The following is a 20,553-nucleotide window of genomic DNA, read 5'->3' as shown; positions in this document are numbered from 1 at the left end:
TATAAACTCGGTATCCATACACATAGAGCCGAAGTGAAGACAAGGTCATTGACTCTCCGGGCCAATGCACTCCGAGGATTCGTTAAAACTCTCGCTGAAGATACACTTTCGCGGGTTTAGGGAGGTTATATATTACTCGAAACTGTGAAATATCCTTAATTTGACCGTTGTCCAGTTAATTATAATCCAGATATCCTTCGTCAGCATTCAGAAAAAGGCTTAGCACGTCCCAACTTCGCGTTATAAACAAAAATATCGAGTGGACCGACGGAACGACGGTGTATTTCCGAGCTGTAGGCCGTTCGCCTCTCTGGCTTTGTGGCCATAGAAAATACAGGAAAAAGAACCCTGCCACAGCCGCGCCGCTCATCGCGTAAAACGCGTTGGAGTTTGCCAACCTTTAGTTCCGTTCATTCGTACTAGGAGGCGCAGTGATCGAAACGGTGACGTACTTCCGAGTTGGAGAAGAGACGTGACGTAACGAGGCGAGGCGCAGCCGGGAAGTGAAGAGGATACATTCCATCCTTACGTATTGATACAGACTAGCGATAGTATCCTGAAATGTACGAAACATAGGAATTGTCAGAGGGCCTTGGAAAGAAAACAAACAAACAGTTATCCCTTATCAAATTCAAAAGCTACAAATCCTCAATTGCACATGCGTATTATTTCAAATTGGGCCTGAATAATGCATAAATTAATTATAATTATCTTATAAATAACCAATAAATAAACTCTAATGTATCAATGTTTAATCATATTTTCTTATTTCGTAAATTAACAAACAGTTATCGCTTATCAAATTCAAAAGCTACAAATCCTCAATTGCACATGCATATTATTTCAAATTGGGCCTTAATAATGCATAAATTAATTATAATTAATTATTATCTTATAAATAACCAATAAATAAACTCTAATATATGAATGCTTAATCATATTTTCTTATTTCGTAAATTCAGGGTGGAAGAAGACAATAGAGATTAATGCTACATTTCAACTTTTTGACATTCAAAAATAAAACTTTGTGACAATAAATCTATTAACAGACGTTCTAATTTATAATAAAAATGTTAAAACTTACTTTCATTAGTGATTACTGATGGAAATTGGTTGATAAAACTCGATTTATAGTAAGAATTAACATCATTTATAATGACTATAAACTTAAGACCGTTACTTTTTGAAAATTAGAGAGCAGACTATATTTCATTTTTCCCGCCAGAAACAAATGAAAGTGGGCTGTAAATAAGTAAATTCAAGGTCTGTCAAAATTAATATAAATGATAAAAAAAATTAAATAAATCGCAGAGATTTGGTTGAAAATGATTAAAACATACATTTTAATTGAAATTAGGAGCAAATATAATTTTCTGTAGTCAGTTTAGAATATTTCAATCAGGTTAAGAAATAATTAGTTTTGCCTTAAGGTTCCATGGTGTAATGGTTAGCACTCTGGACTCTGAATCCAGCGATCCGAGTTCAAATCTCGGTGGGACCTGACATTTTATGCATGTGACCAAAACACAACCTGTTAACGCATTCAGCCCATACCTGAAGGTTGGACTAATAAGCACGCACCTGAAGGAGATGCAAACTGGCCGGGATCCAATGCCCCCTTAAGATTGAATGTTATAGCTTTATTTATTATAGATGGCGCCACATTAAAAAACTCCCGCCAATTTTAAAATACTTTAATTGTCATTCCTAAAAACGAAAACTTTACAAAAGAACGTAGTTTCTCTACGTCATTTAATTAATAATACGAAAAATGGACACAATTCAATTCTAATTATAAATTAAATAAAACAATCATTAATTTCTTTAATTGAGCATTTTATTATTATATTATATTTTAATAAAATAAAATCAAACATGTATATAATAGTAATTTTTTTTATATAATAAAATAAGTTTTATGGCTTTATATATATATAATATAAAAATTATTTATTGATAAAATAATTTTTAACTTTAAAAGTAGCACGCTATGGGATTGAATTTATAATTTCTTTAGAAATTAGCACTAGTTAATTACTACGCTTAGTAATCAAGTAATTATATATTACCGGTAGTGATAATTAATGATTATGACATGCTATAGTAATAAAAATAGATATGTGACTATTTATAGTGAGATTACATTTGTGAAAATAATTTTACACCAGTTTTAGGCCTATATTTATGGCTTTTGACATATGAGACTAATATTATCGTTTAACGGTAAAATGGCTATCATATCTAATTAATACAATGTATATATATATATATATATATATATATATATATATATAGTTAACTATATAATAATAATGGTAATATACCCTAGGAAAATAGGCACATTATGGTAAAATAACACTAAGGGTAATTAAAAAATCTCACATTATTTTTTTTTTTTTGGTGTAGTTACGAAGTATTTTGATATTTTAACCTTCAGTATAATTGATACTATCGACGGAACCTACTAAAATTGGTTTGCCTTCTGCGTCATTCCCACCCTGAAAACATTTGTGCAAAAAATGGTTAATAATTGATAATTTAAATTACTTAAATTTAAAAGTCACATAACGTAACATTTTAAGTTAAAAGAACGGCCTTTTTCTAAATATAAAACGAAAAATATTAAAAAATAAATGAATTATCTCTTATTACGAAATAATTTGCTTTTTAATTAATTAGTCTTAAAAACGAGGGCTGCTGCGCCACCATTGGTTAATTTATTACGTCTGATAGCCACCCCTAAAGGGATTGGTTAATTTATTACATCTGATAGCCACCCCTAAAGGGATTGGTTAATTTATTACGTCTGATAGCCACCCCTAAAGGGATTGGTTAATTTATTACGTCTGATAGCCACCCCTAAAGGGATTGGTTAATTTATTACGTCTGATAGCCACCCCTAAAGGGATTGGTTAATTTATTATGGCTGATAGCCACCCCTAAAGGGATTGGTTAATTTATTACGTCTGATAGCCACCCCTAAAGAGATTGGTTAATTTATTACGTCTGATAGCCACCCCTAAAGGGATTGGTTATTTATTACGTCTGATAGCCGCCCCTAAAGGGATTGGTTAATTTATTACGTGTGATAGCCACTCCTAAAGGGATTGGTTAATTTATTACGTGTGATAGCCACCCCTAAAGGGATTGGTTAATTTATTACGTCTGATAGCCACCCCTAAAGGGATTGGTTAATTTATTACTGATAGCCACCCCTAAAGGGATTGGTTGAATTCTCACAGGCTGAGAGAGATAAGGGCGGGGCTGGAAATAACCACAGGACACTCGACATTGACCAATAAAATTTTACGGAATTTTTTAAAAACTACGGAGACTAAACTGGACATTTGAGTTGACCAATAAATTTTTCCGAAGTTTTGATAGCTTGACTACGTAGATGCGACCCTATAGAGTACTACTGAGAAGGGAACGTGACGTCAACATTGGTAGTCTAAATTGTATGGCCTGAGCTGACGACTTCCAATATGGTCGCCAAACAGAGGTAAGAGATTGGAGGGTGTGACGTCACGAGAAAGTTCGTGGTAGCAGACTATTTTTGCACACTGCAGAGGACAATGTCCAATAACTTTTGCAGTCAAAGCGGGGCTCGCGAGGACACATGTCCTATAAGAAATTTTACTTATTTCCTGCCCTGGGTAAGAATAACGTAAGGCATAGCCCACTCGATCACGCGCGTAAGAGGTTCGATTTTGCAGACGCCAGTACGCCACTAAAGCAATGGCGGAGGCGCCATAGTCCTTGATTATTTTTAAGGCTAATTAAATGCTAATTATTTAGTAATAAGAGATAATTTACTTATTTTTTTAATATTATTCACCTTATATTTATTAAAAGTCCGTTTTTTTAAGGTATAATGTTATGTTACCTGAACTTTTCCCTTATTAATTAGAAATAAATGAACCAAAATTAAGGCCGATTTATTTAATGCAGATATTAAGGAAAACGCAAGCGGTTCTTGAAATATGAATAATTAATACTTACAAATGAAGAAAAATAAAATAAAAAGCATAAAAAGTTAAAAACAAAGACGAAATATTTATTAATTTGCCAAAAAATAAAAATAATAAAAATTCACCAACAAACTTTGTAGCAATTCAAAAAAAAAAAAATAATAAAAACCAAGTAAACATGTGGGAAAACTTCATTAAGCATAATTAATAATAATAAAAGCAAATTACTTAAATTTTAAGTGAATTCATGCATGAGGAAATTCGGGTTCAGATATCTTCCAATATTTTTATTTTGCAAATTCATTAAAAAAATGAAATAATTAAAAAAAAAAAAAAAAAAAGGCAATTTAAAAGCAATTTTTGTGCAATAACGCTTAAATGGTGAAATACAAGCGCATTTAACATGTGTGCAAATTATTTTTCGATCGTGATTAAATTGTTATTTATGGCACTTCATTTTGTAATTGAGGGGAAACACTTACAACTTACATCGATGCACAATTTAAAGTTTAACGTATAATATTGTCTAAAGCTAAACCCACTGCAACGGAAACCGTTGCACCATTCACAATTAATAAAGCTAAAGGTTTTCCGTAACTAACTTTGGCACGAGTTTATAATAATTAAACCAAAACACTAATTAATGTTCATTAGGAACACCTTCACCAATAAAATAAAAAAAAACCTCAACGTTGCTACATCGTAACATAAACCCATTAAAAATAGTCTACAACCAACCATAAAAATTCAGGAACAATATATATTTGCCAACACCTATAATATACCTCAATTAATCTTTTAATTAATTTTGATTATAGCTCATTAACTTTGGCTAAAAAGAATTCATTAAAGTTTAAAATAGTTTTGATCGAAATTCACGAAACTTCAAAAACAGTGTCGATAATAAAGTTTGGCACTTGAAATGTTCAATGACAATTTCCTACGATACAATAGGAACGTAAATAATAATACTGGCCTCAACCCCAACCCCAACCCCAATCCAATCCAATTTATATTAAAATAATTAATAATAATAATTAACTTTACTCAAAAACCTTTCAATGATAATCAAAATAGGAGTGCTTAATAAACACATATGCACACGCACGCACGAAGGAATTACACACTTTGCAATAATTGTTAGTGAGCAAAAAGCAAAGGAGTGAATGTATGTAAAACGTGGCATGTAAAGTTGGTTTTGCACATTAAACTTTGTGTTCGGCTTTTTCAAAAACAGGCACAATTATATTGGGTTTATGTGAAATAGACTCAACTGTTTCCTTTTTGAGCGAAGATTTGATGTAGATTGCCCATAATCCGGCAATAATTGCAATGGCAATACCCAAACCAATGAGGACGATAAAGGCAACTTCCATTATGAAATGAGGCCTCTCAATTTGACTCTTCAATAAATCTGCCAGTTCAGGGGTTATATCTCCGCTCTTTGGGATGGAAAGAGAACAACAAAACAATTGTTTAAGGACTTATGAATGCCGATGTAAACTTTAAATAGGGGTTGAAAGTGTCAAACTCATTAAAAACTTAATTACTGTCGAAGGAACTTAACTTATTTCTAAGTTAAAGCAGAAGTATATAATACTTCTCTTCGAGAGAAGTGTACAAGCACAAAGCGGGGTAAGTGTAACGTCACTCTTCCCAACATCATTTTACATTTAGAGCAAGGTTACTAAAACGAATCACATACGCGATAAATAGTTCCCTCATCATTACTCTATTAGCATTTAAATATTTGGCAAGACGCATGCGCTTGTGAATTTTTGTCCCACGTCAAGACAATCAAGGTTTGTGGGATGATTGCTGGGGATTTAGTGCCAAACAACTATTGAATTCACCTTACGGTGCGATGCCCATCTGAAGTTTGATGAGCGGGGAAGCAAACTAAAAGGGGGAGCCTGGGAAGAATGACGTTACATAACTAAAGCATTAAGAGGATACAGAGTGTCATCCTTCTTCTATTACCCCCTTCTGGTTAAAGTGGTTATTTACAAGGAATATCTTTATGGCAACCCAACCCAATGAATAAATTAAAGACCACTTACAATTTCTTGCCATAGGACAGGAAAAATGACCTCAGGTACATTGTCATATTGGCTTGAAAGGGTTAAAAAACATTTAAAAACGTCGGTCATTACTTATTTTCCAATTGATTTGATGAAATAAGCACAACCACTACACAAATACATTCAAAATGTTTCATACATACCTCACAGAATTGACTTTACGAAGTTTAACATTGACTTGGGCTCTAGCTGCAATACTTAAAGGAATCCCACTATTCTGCAAAAGTTAATTAAGAATTTTTTGTTCGCAAATCAGAAATCAGAACAAAATCATGCACCGTTAACGAAAAACATGAATTTCATAATGAAACCATGTAATGTGAAAAAAAAGTACAAAATCATGCACCGTTAACGAAAAACACGAATTTCATAATGAAACCATGTAATGTGAAAAAAAAAAGTACAAAATCATGCACCGTTAACGAAAAACACGAATTTCATAATGAAACCATGTAATGTGAAAAAAAAAAGTACAAAATCATGCACCGTTAACGAAAAACATGAATTTCATAATGAAACCACGTAATGTGAAAAAAAGTACAAAATCATGCACCGTTAACGAAAAACACGAATTTCATAATGAAACCATGTAATGTGAAAAAAAAAGTACAAAATCATGCACCGTTAACGAAAAACACGAATTTCATAATGAAACCATGTAATGTGAAAAAAAGTACAAAATCATGCACCGTTAACGAAAAACACGAATTTCATAATGAAACCATGTAATGTGAAAAAAAGTACAAAATCATGCACCGTTAACGAAAAACACGAATTTCATAATGAAACCACGTTATGTGAAAAAATTCACTTACAGGCTCGATATCTATGTGGAATCCATGAAGGGTTTCATTTGGTGTCATTCCCGTGACATTGCTCCTATAAATGGGATCAGCCTGAAAAAAATGCGGTTGACTTAACATGACGGGAGCCCCGAATTGGCAAGAGCTGATATCAATGATGCCTGATGGCATCTCCCCTCCATCGGATTCGAAACAATAGTTATCAGGATTTTCAGTAGAATTGGCCAAGACGGAAGGTAAAGCGACGAAATGTTTAGAAACAATATCAAAGTATTCCTTATCACCGTGATAAGTTAAAGGCCAACTTCTGCATAGATCAGTTCGGTACAAGTTTAGGATTTCTTGACCTTGCGTGTAAGGTGGATTTAGTTCTCCATCTGAAGAAGACGATTAATTAATTAAGTTACCAATTTAAATACTTTCATAATTTTAAGTGTCAGAATAGAAACAGTTCATACTTGACCCATTGAGAGCATTGCAAGAGGAATCTGACCAAAAATCTAGGCTCCTAGAGGTAGAGTTCGAAGAGTTACTTAATTGTTAATTACCAAAGTTATTTCGAATTTTATGTATAAACTTAATTACGTTTTGCCATTCCACGAATTAATCAGATTAGATATCGTCAAATCACCCTTCCCAGTGTTTATATTAAAAAGTCCATCATTGGACATATTTTTCTGTGAAACAATTAATAAAACCATCAAATATTTCACACAAAACGTCTTACGTTGTCTGGAAGACAGACAATTCCAATCTTACCCCATAAAACCAAGAGAAATAACCATGTCGATCTGGAATCCTTTTATCAATAGTTCGCCCAATTACATTCAAATAATCGTAGTAACCCTTAAACAGCAAATCTTCGACAGTATATTCGGTAAAAATCTTTTCCCCTAACATTCGCATTGTAAAAGAAAATAAAACCCTTTCCCATACAGGCTTTTTGCTCACGATAGCACCAGCAACCTTCGCGCAAAAATATTACAATTAAAATTATCTAACTAATTAAATAAATTAAAGAATAACCTAAACCAGGGATAGATTTAATTTTAGAAGTAGGAATGGAGAACAGAATAATGTAGGCGCGCGTCAAAGTCCCAGGACAAGGGGGAGGCTATGAAAGAAGAGGCGGGTCATAGCGACAGAGGTAAAAATGTATTACGTATTTTTCGCCGTCCCGTCAGCAACGACATCAAAACGTAGTTTAAGTGAGCACCCAATAAGATAATTGAAACTTTTCGTTACGTGTTGGAGGGAGGGACTCTTTACTGGTCGGAATGAAGTAAATACTGACCATTCTCCATTCTTACTTCTAAAATTAAATCTATCCCTGCCTCAACTTAAAGTTAAATAGATAGATCATTTTTAACTTTAAATTCTGATCTTTTCGGGGTACTATGTGACAAACTTACAGCCATAGGTCCATTAAGACTGATAATTTTATCGGAGAGGTCTCCAGATGACATATTACGAATAAAAACATATTTAGAAAATTCCCTAAAGGAAATTGTGTCATTTGGGTTCCAAGTTATGTCTTCCTTCGTCCAATATAATCTTTAACATAATATATTTAAATTTATTATTTTAATGAATGTATATGGGGCGAATAAAGGGAAATATATCTATATATATATATATATGTACCGAAATGTGTAAGGCCCCTTTTCGGTAAGATTAGGTTTGGCGTGTTCGTTTAGAATCTCATTTGGATTTTCTATGTTAAACATATAGGCACGAAAGTAAATTGGTAATGGAATATCCTTCCATAATTTGAAGCTTTCGGAAGTTTGTGATAGTGGAAGTTTCTGAAATTATTATTAATAACACATTTTTTATCGGGATATTGATTGTTAACAAAAGTATATAGATGTAAAAACAAAAAGTACAATTAATTAACAGTCCCCTGCCTTTGGCGGTAAACTGAAACAAATTACCCTCCCTACACGAATTAACCAATTAGGAAAGAGCTTATTGATATCACAGGTTTAGAGAAAGTAGTACAAGATGCTGGCCACAAAAACGTAAATTTTAGCAGGTACTAGAGTTAGCATCCGCTACTATAGAGAGCTTTCAATATGGAGGAGCTGAGTCTCTTGACATAATTTACGCCGCCATATTGGTGGGTTTAAAGGCGCAGGAATGAAGCTGAGACCACCCAATATAGCTACCAAAAACTGCGGTAAGATTTGGGAGGGTGTGACGTAGTACTATCCCATCTGAAAGCTCTCTATAAGCCTATTCACGGCTTATTCCCTGTGCCACGGTCGGAATGGTATTACGCGAAGTGGGGGTCGACACTATTCTGGGATTAAAGAGGGCTTCTCGTATTACACGGCGCGAGCAAGTTTGAACGAAGTGTACTTTTTTGTTTTTATATCTATAGACTTTTGTTGTTAATAATCATTCTTCAATATTGCGTTTTGCTTTTAGTCTTTTTATAAACTTATTATTTTAAATATTAATTTCTGGTGACAAAGTTCTTTTTAAATATGTAAAAGTATAAAATTACAAATTCAAGTTTTTAAAAACTCTGCCAAGCTTAAACACATTTTTTATTTTTATTATTATTTTAAGTAAAACCTTGTCAATTCAAACAGTGTAATTTAATAGCAGGTTTTCCACTTCGAAAAATTTTTAAAGTAAAAGATTGAAGGTTACACCCCGACTCTTTTTCTTTTTTAAATTTTTATCCTGTTTGCGAAAGCCAGTAAGAATTAAAAACATTTCAAAGTTGAAAGACAGTTTTAGCCCTTTATAATTAAATAAACCTCTACCAAATAAATTATTCACCAATATTTAAAATGCAAAGTATGTTTAGCAATGTCGCGAAATAAATATTTAGTAGGTAGAACCAGATTCAGAAAAATATATATTAGTGACGTGAGGAAATTTGTTTTCACGCTATAGGATAGGTAACTCCCTATCTCCTAAGACAGCTTCGTGATAATACCATGGATAAAGTATGCGCGTGAGGAAATTTGTTTTCACGCTATAGGAATAGGATAGGCAACTCCCTATCTAGAACGACAGCTTATTCTGTATATATACTCTGTTCCAGCTTTGTTTGTCAGCACGCACAAACCTAGGTCTCTATGTAACGTAGCTTTGTGTGTTCTGACAAGAGACTAAATCAATACCGACTTTCAGGATTTTAATATCGAGATTTAAAACCTGAAAATATATTGAGCATTTCTTTCGTCTCTTGTCAGCACACACAAAGCTACATTACATAGAGACCTAGTTTTACGTGTGCTGACAACCGAAGCTGGAACAGAGTATACACAGAATAGGGAGCTAACAGTTCTGACCCTGAAACGTGACACCCTTCTATCTCTTACTGGAGTTTCACCCCCCCCCCTTAACGGTTGGAAACAGTATTCTAAGCGCCAAAATTCCAACCAGAGAGGGGCTGCGTGACGTCAGACTATCGTTTCCCCCTAGCCAGTTGTTAGCTCCCTATTGTTAGCTACCGTCGGAGATAGGGAGTTGCCTATCCTATAGCCGGAAAACAAGTTTCCTTACGCGCATCCTTCACACATGATAATACTTCGATATTTTGAAGCCAACATATTTTACTAATTAATAATTATTTCTTTCGCAATATAATTAACATTTCACTGATTTCCCAAGTTGCCAGACCTTTAGAAACAACTTTACACACAAAAACGGAGTCTGATAAAGCTGCAATGAACTGGGAATAATCTTTCTTTCCCTACTTTGGATCAATTTGCCTTTTATAGCCATGACTTCACCGCGAAAACTAAATTATTTTCTACTTTTTTTTTGTTTATCGAATGCTTTTAAGCTATCTACTCATAACTTATCAATGTCAAAAACCTGACCTGGGTTAACTAAGTTCAAATTCAAGTAGGAGCAAAATGTTACTCATACATATATTCATTATGTGTCACAACTAAAACTCGCCAAACAAAATGATGCGACACTTTTTAATAGGGGAAAAAATTAAAAAAAAACCTTTATATCTAAGCCTAATTAGAAGATTTAATCAATATTAACAATATAATCTGATTATAAATTATTTTTTGTTAAACTTCCCACTTTTTGATGATAATCTACCGATAACAATTTCCCGATTATAGATAGCAACCTTTCACGATCAAATTTAATATAAAAATAGTTTTAGGAAGTGTGGCGTTATATAATAATTTTCAATTGAGCGGTGGTGTGACGTCACCCATGCTAATTCCCCATAGAACCAAAGCGGTACTAAACATGGCCGCCCGCTGCCAAAGCTAAGCCTGTGACGTTTTACCTAGACACTAACGTCACAACTAAGATATCTCTATTAATTAATTTTCATATATATAGTCTTACGTTTAATTAAGTGTTCAAACTGAAATTAATAGACCATGAAACTACGTTACTGTAACTAATTCTAACTTATCGTTATCTACACTTGATCTATTTTATGCTAATGCCTTTCTTTCAAATTCATCCTCAATTTTCTAGTTACACCCTTTAAATAACTTAAAGAGTCCGTTCCTTCGTTTAATTTAATTTAATGATGATTAAATTAATTATTTATAGTTAAAAAAATCAAAACTATACATAAGTTTAATTCTAGAATATTTTAAATAACATTTAGAAATTAGATCCTTTAATTAATTAAATAATTTAAAACCACGCCCGTTTAATTAATATTAATTTAACGATGATTAAATTAATTATTTGTAGTTAAAAAAACCCCACCAAAATATAGCCTACACAAGCCAAGGTCTAAGGAATTTCAAAATAAAAATAAGACAACTAATAAAGCTGGCGGAGATAGTTTAATGACGTCATAACGCCTACATACCTCCTCTACCAGTAAACGAATTATAGAGCAAACGTTTTAAAAGCCAAGTTCAGAATTATAGTGGCAATAAACTGTTATGTTATATGAAACTACACTGGCTTCAGTACTTTTGAAGTATAGTTAGTTTAGCCTTCCTTATCAGCACTTGACAACAAAATTGTTTTGTCTAAATAATTTTAACTAGAACTATTGCATAGGAAGTGCCCCCCCCCCTCCCCAAGACCGTACTTATATAGTCTAAGGCACTCAAAATGAAGGGAAAGTGTATATATTATACTTATTGTACAAAGTGCATTTTTAAAGGGGGCTTTTTGCTTTGATTTGTTTCTTAAAATATAACAAAGATATACACTTAAGAAGAGATAAAAAATGATAGTACTTACAAGCCCCAAAATGGCACGAAATAATGCTGGTAATGTTGTAATTCCAATAACACCCAAAACAAGGAGAAAGAACCCAACAGAAGCCGTGCTAACTATAAAAAATAATAATTTAGAATATTATAGCTAACTAGCATATAAAATAATAAAAATAATTTATTTATTTTTTATCTTTATTTTTCAAAATTTTAACGGCCGATATTCTATGTTTTCAGACTAGGAGTATTGATACCTTTACACAACAGGAGGCCAAGCTACTTGGTTTACAAAGAGCATCACAAAGTAGCCCGGCCACCTGGTGTAAATTGTATCATTACTCCTAGGTTAGTCTGAATTCGCACTATGTTTAAGAACGGAGTGGTTTTTTTTTATAAGCCTTAGTTAAAGCATGATTTAACTAAATATTATGATGATTTGAGCATGCAATGAGTGATTTAGAACTTAAAAGTATTTAAAAATAAAACTTAGAGATAATTTTAACAAAAGAAACTGAAACTTACTAGTTTTGCACTGTTTAGAAGAAGCCATCGTATTGTGATGATAATAATAAAAAAATGGGAAGATATTTAATCACAGATTCTTATTCTTAATGCACGCATGGAAGTAGGCAGATAAATTTGCTTTGATATCTACGCAAATTTTAAAAAGAAAAAACCTACAAAAAAACGATAAAGTTTATACCTGAATTAGATTTAGACGTGTAAAAGACTTTTGTACCTTTTAATAAATATACAAAAGTATGTATATTATTTAAAACAGAAATCACGTCATTAATTGAACTTAATTTGTATAATAATAGACAATGATATCCCATATTTCGTTGCCAAACCGTTTAGGAAAAAATTAAATCGCGGCGACACAGGTATTGCGATATTTCACTTTCAATATTCGCGGTAATGGAAAATAGAAAATTGACCTAGGCCTATTTCATCACATCACATCCACTTAAACCGAACCGACATGTCTAAAACACTGTCAATTGATTCACTCTAAATTTGAAGCACATGTTCCGAATCTTTCAATAATTTATCTAGTTATTTTTACAATCGGAAACGTTATTTCTTGGGGCAACGGAAAACAATTATTTCCTTCCTTAAAACTAGATTTAAATAAAAGTAGAATGGTAGGATTGCACTTTATCTAACTAACTCAACTAACAGCAGTTACTGACTAATTAGACCACGGGGAGTTCGGAAAAAATAGTAAAAAAATTCTAAACCCGCCGCAAGTTGGTCAAAAAAATTTTTGAAAATTTTAAAATTGCATGTACTTACCGCTATAGACTAAACGCATTATGCACTCAATCTTTCATAATATGCCGGGGGGGAGGGCAACTGTAAGAACTTCAAGGACTCGCGACGGAAGTATAGCTATGGAATTTTTAAGACCTACTGAATTTAACAAAACCATTCATTTCTGGTACTGTGATCGTAAAGTAATCTGAGAAATTTTCAAAATATTGCGTAAAGAAAAATTAGAAATGCCAAAAATAAGGAAAAGGAGAATATAAGCGAGAAATGGCGAAAATTGCATTAGCGATATTTTAGTTTCTAAAAATAGCATTAAACTTTTGGGAAGTATTTAAAAGTTAACTAGGCCTAATCGCAAACAGAAATTTTGGAAAAGGTGGTAAATTAGATAATAAGTAAGCTAACCTAACCTTACCTTTAATACCTTTGAATTATATGGTATTCCTTCCCCGCTAAAACTGTCACTGAAACCGCTGGCCGCCCCTTAACGCCTCCCCTCGATTCGCGCCTCTTCCCGCCTCGCGGGTTGCCATGGAAACGAGAACTTACTGAGCAGAGACTGTTGATTTTCAACGTGATTAGACGTGTTTTTTTGAAGAGGCTTTCTTGAGAGATAATTATTACTGCTGTCAAATTATATTTTCTGGGGTTTATTAGGTTTAATTTCTAAATGGCTCATGCTAATTTGGAAAACGAGGCGTATGAAAACCCAAATTTTGGGAATGAGGAACATTTTTTTAAAATGGTTTCCTTGAAGAATTGGGGAGGGTTTTTTCCCGGGATGGATGATGGCCTAAAGGCGCGGTCAGAGAGGGATGCCATTGCCCTAGTACTTTCTTTGGAGCTTGTCCCGCGTCTTGAATCCTTCAATGAAGGAAAGACACCTTGCGGATGTGGGAATAAAAACGATGATGGGGAATTAAATGGATATCTTGTTGGGGTTGGCAATGCCCAAAGCCGATTTGGCTATTCGATAAGATGTTCCGCAGCCCAGTCTCGCGCTAACAAGCGCAAGGCCTTAAAAGCATCCAAAAAGAAGGTACCAGAGTATTTGGCGGTCGAGTGCACGAAGGCTTTCGTCCCCTCGAAAAACACCTGGTTTTACAATCAAAACCTGTCGGTTACCGACAATCTCTTCCTCGTGTTCCTGTGGGTTTCCAAAATGAGCGTATCTGACGCTATAATCCACAGTGAATGTGCCAGCCATACCGTCGTGGATTACTTTTCCATGTGTCGCGAGGTGGCTGAGATTGTCATTTCGAACAGGGCCGACAAGGTGCAGATTGGAGGACCAGGATTGTTCGTAGAGGTGGACGAAACATACTTGCACTCTAGAAAGTACCACCGCGGGGCTCAATTGGCCGGAGAGACCATTTGTATCTTTGGTATCTATTGCAGAGATACGAAAGATGGTCTTTTTTTGAAGGTCAGGAATAAGTCCAGGGCCGTTTTGTGGACCCAAATGGCGAAATACATAGCTCCGGGGTCAGTGATAGTGTCAGATGGCGCCCCGATGTACATGAATTGTACTTTGATGGGATTTCGGGAGCATCTGACTGTTTTGCATAAGTATGAGTTCGTGAATTCGGAAGATTCACGTGCTCATACGAATAACATCGAAAACAGAAACCGACATTTGAAGGCGAGCATAAAGTCCTACAGAACTGACCGGGCGTTGAATAGTTATATGGCCACATATTGGTACAGGTGTCTTTTTTTCAAGGACCAAGATGGCAATTGGCTTCCTCCTGGAACCAACTTCCGTCGGTTCCTGGAAGACGTCAAGGCATGCTATCCTGGTCCAGGGAAAAAAGGCCTTGAACTAATTGAAATTGGCGTGTCGGAGGAAGAGTTGAACGCTCTGAATCCAGAGACACAGCCGGCGTTCCTTATTGGTGGTCAAACCGAAGAAAACACGGTTGAACTCAGCGATGAGTGAGGTCGGTTTTCTTCGTTTAAGGCTGTAGGCAAGGGGATTCAATATCCTGGGGAGTTTTCATTTGGCAGGCCCCCCTATCTATATACTGTCGACCTCAATGTCCTGAGGAGTTTTGATTTTTTCAGGGCAATGAGGTCGACATTATATAGGTAGGGGGGCCTGACAAATGAAAACTCCCCAGGATATTGAAGCCGGCAGTAGGCAAGGGGACCTGCCATAAAAAAACTCTCCATGAGAAACGAAGTGTGGCCACCTCCAAGTGGTGTTTCTCGGGTAACGCTAAGTGCCACACATTACTGCATAACCATAAATATATTTGGAATTTCTAATTGTATTTAGTTCTTCCCTGGTAATTTGAAACCCTTTCCAAAATATCGCTGTTTGTGTTTAGATATTTCAAAAAGAATAAGACGCCTTTTTCAAAATATTGCTGTAAAATTTGACGCCTTTTCCAAAATATTGCGTTAAAATATGACGCCTTTTTCAAAATATTGCTGTAAAATTTGACACATTGTCCAAAATATTGCTGTAAAATTTGACGCCTTTTCCAAAATATTGCGGTAAAATTTGACGCCTTTTCCAAAATATTGCCGTAAAATATGACGCCTTTTCCAAAATATTGCCGTAAAATATGACGCCTTTTCCAAAATATTGCCGTAAAATATGACGCCTTTTTCAAAATATTGCCGTAAAATATGACGCCTTTTCCAAATATTGCCGTAAAATATAACGCCTTTTCCAAATATTCCCGTAAAATATGACGCCTTTTCCAAAAAATTGCCGTAAAATATGACGCCTTTTCCAAATATTGCCGTAAAATATAACGCCTTTTCCGAATATTCCCGTAAAATATGACGCCTTTTCCAAAATATTCCCGTAAAATATGACGCCTTTTCCAAAATATTCCCGTAAAATATGACGCCTTTTCCAAAATATTCCCGTAAAATATGACGCCTTTTCCAAAATATTGCCGTAAAATATGACGCCTTTTCCAAAATATTGCCGTAAAATATGACACCTTTTCCAAAATATTGCCGTAAAATATGACGCCTTTTCCAAAATATTGCCGTAAAATATGACGCCTTTTCCAAAATATTGCCGTAAAATATGACGCCTTTTCCAAAATATTGCCGTAAAATATGACGCCTTTTCCAAAATATTGCCGTAAAATATGACGCCTTTCCCAAAATATTGCCTTAAAATATGACGCCTTTTCCAAATATTGCCGTAAAATATAACGCCTTTTCCAAATATTCCCGTAAAATATGACGCCTTTTCCAAAATATTGCCGTAAAATATGACGCCTTTTCCAAATATTGCCGTAAAATATAACGCCTTTTCCAAATATTCCCGTAAAATATGACGCCTTTTCCAAAATATTGCCGTAAAATATGACGCCTTTTCCAAATATTGCCGTAAAATATGACGCCTTTTCCAAATATTGCCGTAAAATATGACGCCTTTTCCAAATATTGCCGTAAAATATAACGCCTTTTCCAAAATATTCCCGTAAAATATGACGCCTTTTCCAAAATATTCCCGTAAAATATGACGCCTTTTCCAAAATATTCCCGTAAAATATGACGCCTTTTCCAAAATATTGCCGTAAAATATGACGCCTTTTCCAAAATATTGCCGTAAAATATGACGCCTTTTCCAAAATATTGCCGTAAAATATGACGCCTTTTCCAAAATATTGCCGTAAAATATGACGCCTTTTCCAAAATATTGCCGTCAAATATGACGCCTTTTCCAAAATATTGCCGTAAAATATGACGCCTTTTCCAAAATATTGCCGTAAAATATGACGCCTTTTCCAAAATATTGCCGTAAAATATGACGCCTTTTCCAAATATTGCCGTAAAATATAACGCCTTTTCCAAAATATTGCCGTAAAATATGACGCCTTTTCCAAATATTGCCGTAAAATATGACGCCTTTTCCAAATATTGCCGTAAAATATAACGCCTTTTCCAAATATTCCCGTAAAATATGACGCCTTTTCCAAAATATTCCCGTAAAATATGACGCCTTTTCCAAAATATTGCCGTAAAATATGACGCCTTTTCCAAAATATTCCCGTAAAATATGACGCCTTTTCCAAAATATTCCCGTAAAATATAACGCCTTTTCCAAATATTGCCGTAAAATATAACGCCTTTTCCGAATATTCCCGTAAAATATGACGCCTTTTCCAAAATATTCCCGTAAAATATGACGCCTTTTCCAAAATATTCCCGTAAAATATGACGCCTTTTCCAAAATATTGCCGTAAAATATGACGCCTTTTCCAAAATATTGCCGTAAAATATGACGCCTTTTCCAAAATATTGCCGTAAAATATGACGCCTTTTCCAAAATATTGCCGTAAAATATGACGCCTTTTCCAAAATATTGCCGTAAAATATGACGCCTTTTCCAAAATATTGCCGTAAAATATGACGCCTTTTCCAAAATATTGCCGTAAAATATGACGCCTTTTCCAAAATATTGCCGTAAAATATGACGCCTTTTCCAAAATATTGCCGTAAAATATGACGCCTTTTCCAAATATTGCCGTAAAATATAACGCCTTTTCCAAATATTCCCGTAAAATATGACGCCTTTTCCAAAATATTGCCGTAAAATATGACGCCTTTTCCAAATATTGCCGTAAAATATAACGCCTTTTCCAAATATTCCCGTAAAATATGACGCCTTTTCCAAAATATTGCCGTAAAATATGACGCCTTTTCCAAATATTGCCGTAAAATATGACGCCTTTTCCAAATATTGCCGTAAAATATGACGCCTTTTCCAAATATTGCCGTAAAATATAACGCCTTTTCCAAAATATTCCCGTAAAATATGACGCCTTTTCCAAAATATTCCCGTAAAATATGACGCCTTTTCCAAAATATTCCCGTAAAATATGACGCCTTTTCCAAAATATTGCCGTAAAATATGACGCCTTTTCCAAAATATTGCCGTAAAATATGACGCCTTTTCCAAAATATTGCCGTAAAATATGACGCCTTTTCCAAAATATTGCCGTAAAATATGACGCCTTTTCCAAAATATTGCCGTAAAATATGACGCCTTTTCCAAAATATTGCCGTAAAATATGACGCCTTTTCCAAAATATTGCCGTAAAATATGACGCCTTTTCCAAAATATTGCCGTAAAATATGACGCCTTTTCCAAATATTGCCGTAAAATATAACGCCTTTTCCAAATATTCCCGTAAAATATGACGCCTTTTCCAAAATATTGCCGTAAAATATGACGCCTTTTCCAAATATTGCCGTAAAATATAACGCCTTTTCCAAATATTCCCGTAAAATATGACGCCTTTTCCAAAATATTCCCGTAAAATATGACGCCTTTTCTAAAATATTGCCGTAAAATATGACGCCTTTTCCAAAATATTCCCGTAAAATATGACGCCTTTTCCAAAATATTCCCGTAAAATATGACGCCTTTTCCAAAATATCCCCGTAAAATATGACGCCTTTTCCAAAATATTGCCGTAAAATATGACGCCTTTTCCAAAAAATTGCCGTAAAATATGACGCCTTTTCCAAATATTGCCGTAAAATATAACGCCTTTTCCGAATATTCCCGTAAAATATGACGCCTTTTCCAAAATATTCCCGTAAAATATGACGCCTTTTCCAAAATATTGCCGTAAAATATGACGCCTTTTCCAAAATATTGCCGTAAAATATGACGCCTTTTCCAAATATTGCCGTAAAATATAACGCCTTTTCCAAATATTCCCGTAAAATATGACGCCTTTTCCAAAATATTGCCGTAAAATATGACGCCTTTTCCAAATATTGCCGTAAAATATAACGCCTTTTCCAAATATTCCCGTAAAATATGACGCCTTTTCCAAAATATTCCCGTAAAATATGACGCCTTTTCCAAAATATTCCCGTAAAATATGACGCCTTTTCCAAAATATTCCCGTAAAATATGACGCCTTTTCCAAAATATTCCCGTAAAATATGACGCCTTTTCCAAAATATTCCCGTAAAATATGACGCCTTTTCCAAAATATTCCCGTAAAATATGACGCCTTTTCCAAAATATTCCCGTAAAATATGACGCCTTTTCCAAAATATTCCCGTAAAATATGACGCCTTTTCCAAAATATTCCCGTAAAATATGACGCCTTTTCCAAATATTACCATTAATTTCCAAATAATTCGCGTAATTTTCCATAATTTTGTCTTTACGTTCATTTGCTTCCCAAATTATTTGAAGCCTCTTGCAAAAACTAGATGATTACTTCATTTACAACCCAAATAGAATGCAACCTTTTCTGAAATATTTCTCAACTAAAATCCGCCTTTTCCAAAATTTTGACGCTTACTTCTTTTACAACTCAAATAAAATGAGACCTTTTCCTAATTTTTTTCTCAATTAAAATCCACGTTTTCAAATATTATTAGCATAAATCTCATAATTTTTGTAGATTTACCTTTTCTTAGTAAGATCTAGAAATAAGCTATAACACTATTTTCGTCGCGAGTCCATTTGGTTAGATCGAGCTCGGCTGCAGACGACGGAGTTTGGTTTTTCTGGAATTCTCGGGGCCCGGGGTTATGGTAAATACATGCAATTTTAAAATTTTCAAAAATTTTTTTGACCAACTTGCGGCGGGTTTAGAATTTTTTTACTATTTTTTCCGAACTCCCCGTGGTCTAATTAGTCAGTAACTGCTGTTAGTTGAGTTAGTTAGATAAAGTGCAATCCTACCAGTAGAATTTCCGGTTTAAACTAAGTTTCTCTCGGGGAGTCTATGGAGTACATTATATTTTACTTTCGTTTATTAAAGGGGGGAATACTGTATTGGAAATACTGAGAACAACATTACGTTACTACTGACCCAATAATACAATTTCCCCTGGAGAAAACCCTGTAATCTTGGTTCTTGGGGTTTACCCATTATTTTGAAATCATCTTACCTACCTGGGCCTGGAGAAAGGAATGGGAGGGACAAAGAGACCGAACCGAAGACCGAGGCTTAAAGCAAAATTCAAAAACACACACTTACCTTTGATTTAAAAGTTGTTCGTTAGAATCATCTCTCGCTGATCATTTTGTTTTGGCAAGCTCGGCGATAAACTAAACTGTATTTCGCCGCATCTAACATACTTCAAAAACGGCAAAGCGCTTTTTAATTCAATTTCTTTATCAATCCAAATTATCTCTCCACGAGTACGGGTACAGCTCTATGGCTTCCGTAACTAACAAACAACACAAGGCTGGAACCTTGGAGGAGGAGGGAAGTTTCTGATCATACTTTTCTTCATCGCCTCTGCCTCT

The 20,553-nt window shown here is 34.4% G+C and overlaps 1 protein-coding gene and 1 non-coding gene across 4 annotated transcripts; one reads left to right on the top strand and one right to left on the bottom strand.

Moving 5' to 3' along the window:
• The first annotated feature begins 1,429 nt into the window (after nucleotides 1-1,429).
• On the top strand, nucleotides 1,430-1,501 carry TRNAQ-CUG (transfer RNA glutamine (anticodon CUG)). Its single transcript has one exon. It is a non-coding gene; the product is annotated as a tRNA-Gln (tRNA).
• An 882-nt stretch (nucleotides 1,502-2,383) lies between these two features.
• LOC149654279 (scavenger receptor class B member 1-like) lies at nucleotides 2,384-20,494 on the bottom strand. 3 transcript variants are annotated; one of them, XM_089845730.1, is made up of 13 exons: nucleotides 20,282-20,494; nucleotides 12,552-12,706; nucleotides 12,055-12,146; nucleotides 8,500-8,660; nucleotides 8,268-8,409; nucleotides 7,615-7,821; nucleotides 7,441-7,532; nucleotides 7,314-7,363; nucleotides 6,868-7,232; nucleotides 6,196-6,269; nucleotides 6,032-6,083; nucleotides 5,246-5,413; nucleotides 2,384-2,498 (listed from the first exon to the last, which is right to left on the bottom strand). In XM_089845730.1, exons 2-13 carry the CDS (start codon nucleotides 12,577-12,579, stop codon nucleotides 2,427-2,429), a joined length of 1,503 nt encoding a protein of 500 aa, XP_089701856.1. In that variant the 5' UTR covers nucleotides 12,580-12,706; nucleotides 20,282-20,494; the 3' UTR covers nucleotides 2,384-2,426. The 3 variants fall into 3 exon arrangements, with proteins under 3 accessions (XP_089701856.1, XP_089701855.1, XP_089701854.1); XM_089845729.1 differs by lacking the exon at nucleotides 2,384-2,498 and adding an exon at nucleotides 4,032-4,911 and having other exon boundaries at nucleotides 12,552-12,703; nucleotides 20,281-20,494; XM_089845728.1 differs by lacking the exon at nucleotides 2,384-2,498 and adding an exon at nucleotides 4,032-4,911.
• Nucleotides 20,495-20,553: the final 59 nt, after the last annotated feature.

This window comes from Phalangium opilio, unplaced genomic scaffold, assembly GCF_054372755.1.
Source record: "Phalangium opilio isolate 3A_F unplaced genomic scaffold, DU_Popi_V2 ptg000079l_1, whole genome shotgun sequence".
Lineage (NCBI taxonomy): Eukaryota > Metazoa > Arthropoda > Arachnida > Opiliones > Phalangiidae > Phalangium > Phalangium opilio.
This window is presented reverse-complemented; position numbering and strand designations above follow the sequence as displayed.